This window comes from Gossypium arboreum, chromosome 1 (assembly GCF_025698485.1).
Source record: "Gossypium arboreum isolate Shixiya-1 chromosome 1, ASM2569848v2, whole genome shotgun sequence".
Lineage (NCBI taxonomy): Eukaryota > Viridiplantae > Streptophyta > Magnoliopsida > Malvales > Malvaceae > Gossypium > Gossypium arboreum.
The window spans coordinates 122567281-122575063 of record NC_069070.1 but is presented as its reverse complement, the minus strand read 5'-3'; the positions used below and the strand labels follow the sequence as shown (position 1 = coordinate 122575063).

General features: G+C 29.7%; 2 protein-coding genes across 2 annotated transcripts; one reads left to right on the top strand and one right to left on the bottom strand.

Annotated features, from left to right (window-relative positions):
• Positions 1-418: 418 nt before the first annotated feature.
• Positions 419-2774, bottom strand: LOC108482297 (peroxidase N1-like). Its single transcript, XM_017785421.2, has 3 exons — positions 2115-2774; positions 1197-1359; positions 419-1057 (listed from the first exon to the last, which is right to left on the bottom strand). The coding sequence occupies exons 1-3, from the start codon at positions 2508-2510 to the stop codon at positions 642-644; spliced, it is 975 nt and encodes a 324-aa protein (XP_017640910.1). The 5' UTR covers positions 2511-2774; the 3' UTR covers positions 419-641.
• A 3233-nt stretch (positions 2775-6007) lies between these two features.
• LOC108482805 (defensin-like protein 155) lies at positions 6008-6549 on the top strand. The gene is made up of 2 exons (XM_017785906.2): positions 6008-6124; positions 6273-6549. The coding sequence occupies exons 1-2, from the start codon at positions 6073-6075 to the stop codon at positions 6467-6469; spliced, it is 249 nt and encodes an 82-aa protein (XP_017641395.1). The 5' UTR covers positions 6008-6072; the 3' UTR covers positions 6470-6549.
• Positions 6550-7783: the final 1234 nt, after the last annotated feature.

Genomic DNA, 7783 nt, shown 5'->3' with positions numbered 1-7783 from the left:
CAACATGCTGTTGCTTCCTTGAAACCTTTCATATCACCACCCACAGAAAACATATAATTATTCCGGACTCAATGTGAATGTTGAATGTAGAAACTGACACAAATATTTCAAAATTTTGGCCATATCTCATATTTAAGCATGTAGAAATTTGACACAAATAGTTCATGGTCTGTTCGTGATATATTGCGGTGAGTGTTGGCAATGAAAAGTGTTGAAACTAAGATTAAATGAATCTGAGTTTTAAAGATTTTAAGTGATAGATTAATTTCGAGTTCTGATTATTTTAAATTTGAAGCACTTTTCAAATCGATTTATTTAAGTTTAGAAACAGTCTAGCATATTTAACACGAAAGACAATGAACATTACTATTTAGATGATTAAATTAGAATTACAATATCCAAAATAATTCACACTTCATTGTTTTTAACAAAACAAATTCTTAGAATTCAAATATAAACTTATAAAATGATGACAATTTTTTCTTCTAAGATTTTCAATATCCGATAATCACATTACGCATTGATTAGAGCCGGAACACATTTTCGAAAGAGATAAAGGTCTTTTGATTCATATTTCCTCCATTCGCAAGACTTGAAATCGAGAGATTTCATTATCCGAAAACTCGCAATGGTGAAATAAATTAGTTAATGGCCGAGCAAACTCTTCGAATTTCACTGTTACTACCCGTCTTCACACCTATATTGCTCATCTTCACCATGGACTTCGCGAATTCCTTTCCGAAGTTCAATTTTCGGACGCCTTTCTCGCCCAAGAACTGTTGTACAAAAGTCCTCGTCGATGCATCGGTCCACAACTTCTGGTCCGACTCGAGCACTCCCCGACCGTTTTTCAAGTTGGTGAAGAAAGATGTGTCGAACTTGTTAGCACTACCGGTATCCAAATCAACACGTCGGAAGTTGTTTCCGTTTTGCGGGCAAAATGATCGGAGTTGAGGGAGGAATGATGGGTTGATCGTTGGGTCCGGACCACCATTGGTGAAGTTGTTTAATCTATAGTTAAATACCAAGCAAGCTGCTGTCCCTATGGTGTGTCCTCCTATATGATGGAATTTAAAAATAGGGTTAACTTTGGGTTAAACTTATATATATTATGAATATCATGTATATTTATGTATGCTTGATTCTCGATTTAACCGATTAATTAGATTCGAGTTAAAAAAAAAAAAGTTGCTTACCAACAAGGGCGACAAGGTCTTGAGTGTTGAGACCAAAGCGAGCGAACTGTTGCTTTTGGGACTCAATGGAGTCCGTAAATCCAGGCAATTTTGCGGCATCTGACTGCAATGAAACCCTCCCATCTCTACGTCCCGTCGGCACCTTCCAATTTATTCCTTTTGTCTGCATTTTTCAAAGTATTAGACTTTTAGCGACGAAAAATAAGTCGTCACTAAAAACTGTAATATAATAGTTTAATTATGGTTTTAGTCCCTCTTTTATGTTCAAAATTTATAGTTTACCTCCCTACTTTGATTTGGTCTTTTTTATTTTGGGATAAAACAACATTTAGCCCTTGAACTTGGTAATGTTTTTTTTTTTTTTAGTTTGGACACTAAACTCTTTTTCAGGACGGCATTAGTCTTGGAACTTGGCAACTTTTTTCAATTTGGTCCATAAATTTGGATAACATTAAGGCTTAAAAGTTTAAAAAGAAATTATATAAAATCTGAAAAATTTTAGGGACATTATATTAAAAAAATTTTCAGGTGATGACATAGTATAATACCAAAGTATCATTTCATTACACTTTAACAGGATTCAAGTTTAGAGACCAAATTGGAAAAAGCTAAGTTCTAGCACCAATATTGACCAAGAAATTTTTAAGGATCAAGGTAGAAAAGAATGCCAAGTTCAAGGACTAAATATTTGATTTATTCCTTTTTTTATTTTTTTTATGAAGTTGAATTGATAACATTATCATCCTTCGTTGCTATTATGATGAGGTGAATTTTTTTACTGTTACTTAATCTCCACAACTAACATTATAAAAACAAATTATCAAACTACGGTAAAAATTAAAAATGCAAATTTTAGTTAGTAGAGGGACTAAAATTAGTATTAGACCAATATTAGAGAATTCGAGTGTTTTTGTTTACCAAGACGACGGAATCACGAGCGGCGAGAGCTAGAATATCAGCACACGAAACGACGCCGGGACAAGCAGCTTCAAGCTTAGCTTTAGCATCGTCGATGACTTCAAAACCTCTCAACAAGCTATTCTGAACGGCTTTCCTCTCCGTATTAGGACCGTCGATAAGGACGGAGCCGTCACAGCCATTAACGAAGCAATCATGAAAATGCATCCTCAACAACCCTGGCGCAATAGCTGGATTTGAACGGAAATGGGATTCAACAGTCGACTTAACGATGGATTCAGCTCGTGGGCATGTTTTTGAATAGAACCCGACCCGAGTAGTTCCTTGCCCGAAACCAGTCGCAGGCATTGATAACAATGTGACAGCCATTGTAAGGAATATGTAAGAAGGCTCCATTGTTGATGAGGTTGAAGAAAGTGATTTTGGGAGTGATGGATGGTTTGGTTTTGAGGGTTTATTTATAGGGAAAAAAAGGTTAGGGTCAAAAGTAAAGAAAGTCGGCTATAAAGGAATCGCCATTAACAAAGGAGAAAAGAAGGTTTTGGAACAATAATGGAGTAACTATGAGTGTGTAAAGAAGGTTAGAGGAAGCTGCTGGGAACACTGTAATGGCGAGCTGGTGTTTTTGAGGTTCACGTGAAGAAATGTCCTTTTTTGTTCTTGAAGGACGTTGAGCGATGTTATTTGGCAAAAGATTCGTTGTATAATATTATATCGACATATCCATAAAACATGGAGAAACGTGATAGAATTATGAATAAAATATCAATTTTATATCTCCCATGAAATCTATATTATATAAGGGTAGAGTGATTTTATTTTTTTCTTTAAAAGTTTTATTTTTTTTATGTTAAAAACTGTTGTAGACTTAATCACGAGATGAGTCATTCATTTAAGTTGGGAGGTTTATCTGAAAAATAAGAGAATTTAGATAAAAATATATATTTGACAGAAAATAATGTTCGTTTAGAAAATGGGTCAGTCTTAGGTAAAATTTTTTTGCCTAGGCCCTAACATGAATTTGTCTAAATTTTTTCTCTTATTGTCGTTTACTTCTGTTTTGCTGCCATTTTAATGTTGTTTTTACCGTTATTTTATTATTATTTGAATGTTGTATAATTCGTATATTATTATTAATTTTGTTACTATTTTAGAGGTATTTTGCTTGCTAAATTATAATTATTTTAGTGTTATTTAAGTATTAAGACTTTTTTAATATATTTTCAATTTGTTGGAAACATTAATTTTTAATGTTTTTAGTAATTTGTTTTTATATAAAAAAATTTAATTCAGGCGGGCCGAGTCAGGCTCAGATTTAGCATTTTTTATCTAGGTTGGGCTTGGGCAAAATTTTAAGCTCATTTTTCAGTCGGGACTAAAATTTTGCATTGTCTTAGCCCATGACCAGGTCTATCACGCTAACAGTGTAAATGGATGGAATTTTTAACATAAAAGACTGATTTCCTCTTTGCTCTAACATATATGGTCTAATTTTCTCATTTTCTTAATAAAGAGGGTAAAATGCAATATGACTCTTAGTATAGGGGCCTCCATGTTACTTTTACCAAAAATTGATGATAAAAAAAAATTACAAATATGACTAGGTCTATTAGGTCAAGTTGTAAAGAGTTTAATATTCCTTGCCAACCTTAATTTGTCAATTGAGTTAGGTTAATTTTGAGTTTAGTTAATCTGAATTGGATGAATTCAAAATTTAAGATTTTGAATTATTTTGGATTCGATCAATTTTAGGATTTGGTTATTTTGGATTCATACAATTTCAAGTTAAGAAAATTTTCTTTTACTATATATATAGATATATGTTTGTCAAATTTTTAAAAGGTCCTTGAAGTATGTACTTCTTGCAAATTTAATCTTCTATTATAATTTAATCTTTTTTTTCTGAAACAAGTAATTTGATCAGTAAGTATTCTATTACGTTTTATCCTTGTAGTTTATTTTAGTCCTAAAATCAATGATTTTTTGCTAATTATATCCAATAATTTAACATAATTTAGATTTTAAAATGTGATATTATAATTTAACACATATTTTCTTACATTGATAATAATACACATGCTAATCGAATTAAGAATAAATCGACCATACACACAATATATTCTTTATAAGGTTAAACACTTTTTTCACATTTTAAAAGATTAAATATATAATATTTATTCCCACAGTAATAATCCATAAAATTAATATAAAAAACCCATAAAATATTAAGAGAAATGGATATAGTTTTAGATTTAGATTATGGATAAAATAATTTTAAATTATGAAATGCCAAATGCCTTACTGTAAAGTTACCAACCAATATTCCTGTAAAGTTGCCATATGCACGTTGTGTGGTTGAATTTTATATTCTATTAAATAATATATATTTAAATTTTTAAATGGAAGAATTTGAGATATCTTTTGGTTTAATAGTAAAGTTAATACCAATGAGATTTTAAGTTCGAGTTTTACTTGTGTAAATCATATGTGAGTTAAGTTAATTATATGCATAGTGATAAATTTAGCATTCAATATATGTTTATATATTTTTAGGGTTAGATATAAAATTGGTTATTAACCTTTCCGAAAGAGTCAAATAGTTTTTTTTTAACTAAAATGTGGACTAAAATATTATTTTTTGTTAAAATGTGTTATTAGTCCCTGAATTTGTATAAAATTAGAGATTTGGTCCATGTACTTTAAAAGTTACAAAGTTCAATCCTCATGCTTTTTCAATTTAAAAATCCTAATCAAATGATTTTCGTTGTCAGTAGTTTCTGTCAAAATTTGTCAATTTAATATGTTTATTTCTGTCAATTATATACCACTTCATATAAGGACAACCTAATCAAATATTCAAGTTGATAAATTTTGATAGAAAATACTTATAATTTTAATTACTAGACTAAGATTTTTATATAAAAAAGTAGGACTTAATTTTTAAACGTTTCAAGTACAAGGACTAACAACATATTTCAACCTTAATTTTTTTGACGATGTTGGCATGACAACCGACGTGGTAATCCACATAAACTTTATGTTAACATGGCACTATTTAAAAAATATATAAATTATACAATGTTCACAAAAATAAAAATAAAAATTTCAATGAAATACACCTGGATTGCCATACAATATGCCATGTTCAAAATTTTAGCGTTTTAGTCGGTATTTCTATTTAAAAACAAAAATTCGACTATTTTTAAAAAGTCAATTGTCAAATTCAACTATTTCTAAAAGGTTGAGGACTAACTTTTTCAAAAAAAAAAACAAATAAAGACCAAATTGACAAAAGACAAATATTAAAGACTAAATCTATTGATATGATATGGCAAGTTACATGGAGGTGAAGGCGAAATAGCCTAAAAGCAAAAATTATTTTAAAAATTGGTATAATATTTAAAATTATACATGAGTTTTAGTTCAATGTGTAATATTATACATGACTTCTAATTATGTAGCATTTTATACAATAAAGGTTAATTTGATTCAATTTTCAGTATTTCACAAATCACTAACATTATTATTGATATAACATCATTATACTATGTACACATATAATTATATTCATTCAATATAAAAGTAAATTGATGTATTTTTCTTCAAATATGTACATTTGAATCAAAATCAAAGTTTCTTTTATATATATATATATATATATATATATATTTAAACTGTAATTAAAATTTCATTTGTAAAAATTATATCAAATCAAAGTTCATGCATCAAATTAAATATTGAATCAAATTAATATATAATTTTCATATTTATCTCAATAAAGAAAGAAATCTTAAATTTTGCCTTGTATGGAAATAAAATTTGGGTTTTATTTTTAAGTAAATAACACCGAATCAAAACTATAACTATGTCAATCTATATAAAGCTCAAAAATTTCTAAGGCCAAATCACACTTAGAAAATACATCAATTTTTTTTTTAGCAAATTAAATCCTTAAAACATGGGCAAATTTTCTCTCACTCATGTCTTCATCCTTGCCCTTCTTTTCACTGGTTTGTTTTCTTTTATCCCAATAGTTGTTGAGGATGAAGTCGAGAATTTCTTTTTGAAGAATCGAGATTAAGTTATATATTTTTATAAAAAAATAAAATGTAATTTAATTGTTAGTATAAGGGCCGAATTTGATTGTGTTTCTTGCAGTTATTTCAATGGTAGCCAATGTTGAAGCACAAAAGAGATGCTCGGAGGTGTTGAACCCTAGCGGGTGTTTGCTTGCGGAATGTAGACAAGAGTGTTCTGAAAAATACGCAAGTGGAGTTGGAGAATGCATTGGAAATGGTGGAACTCCTTTGCAGCCTATTTATGAGTGTGTTTGTGTTTATGATTGTCCCCTTTAATTATTTTTTTTAAATTTCTATTTTGTATTTCAATAAGTAATGAGAGAGATTTTATATATAAAATTTTGATTTGATTCAAATTTCATTATACACCAATAATATTATTGAATTATCACCTTTTTTACATTGATATATATCGCATATGTATACAATTATATTATTCTGATATGACAATAAAAGGTTAAAAAATGCCATGGGTTCTTTTACTTTTCACAAAATTGGAATTTAATCTTTGTACTTTAGTTTTCTGAAATTTGGTCTGTCTACTTTGTAGTAATGTAACTAAAGGAAGGACGTAATGAACCTGAGTTTAACAAAATAATTTTATCGATGTTAATCGATCTAAATTTTAAAAATTAAAAAGTAAAAAAGAATAAATTCCAAATTTATAAAGAGCAGGAACTTATGCCATATTTTAACCAAAAGATAAACATGCATATATCCAATTAGACATGAAATATTCAAAAATGAAAAAAAAAAGAAGTTTGACTTAGGGTCTCTTGGGATGGGCAATGCGTTTACTAGCGGTTAGTGTAAAAACGGCAGTGGTTGTGAGATTAAATATTGTAGCGAAACTATAGCATGAGATCACAACAAGAAAACTAAATGCACCGTACTGGAGGTAAACACCCATCCAAAGAGGCCTTTGGTTTAGCGAGCAAAGTTAGATTTCGGTAAATAACAACAACATCAACAAAAAGTAACTTGGGTTTATATCATACCATACCAAAGAACTGGGAAATCACAATAAAGGAGCTCATACAATCCAATATATTATCATACAGTTTCTTCTTTCACAACAACATAAGATTTTTCATCGCAACAGTAATGTAGCATCAAGTGTTCCTGTTGTCAATCTCGAAGGCAAAATATTCTTTTCAAAGTCTCTAATCTTCCATTTCTAAGCAGCTTCATTGTATTTCTTTTAAATTCTAGATGCCTAAAAGGTTGCTCTACTAATGTGAATTTATGTACTTAAGGCTTGGAGGTAAAAGTATCATGGAGTTGCCTGTATTACAAGATTGCATTTTGTCCAATTTATTAAAAAAATTGGGTACATTAATCCATGTATGTTAGATTCAAAAGCAACTCCTGTTAAAAATTCCATTATACCCATTTCTACTGTTAAAAATTTGTCCCTGTACGTCAGCATGAGGTACACGTGATACGTTATGTGTTATCGTTGTCAACCATGCCCCTTTTTAACAGCAAAAACAGATGAGATTTTTAACAGGAGGAGCAATTTGCTCTTTGATCTAATGTACAAGGACTATAGTGCCCATTTTTTTTAGTAAACAGGCAAAATGCGATCCG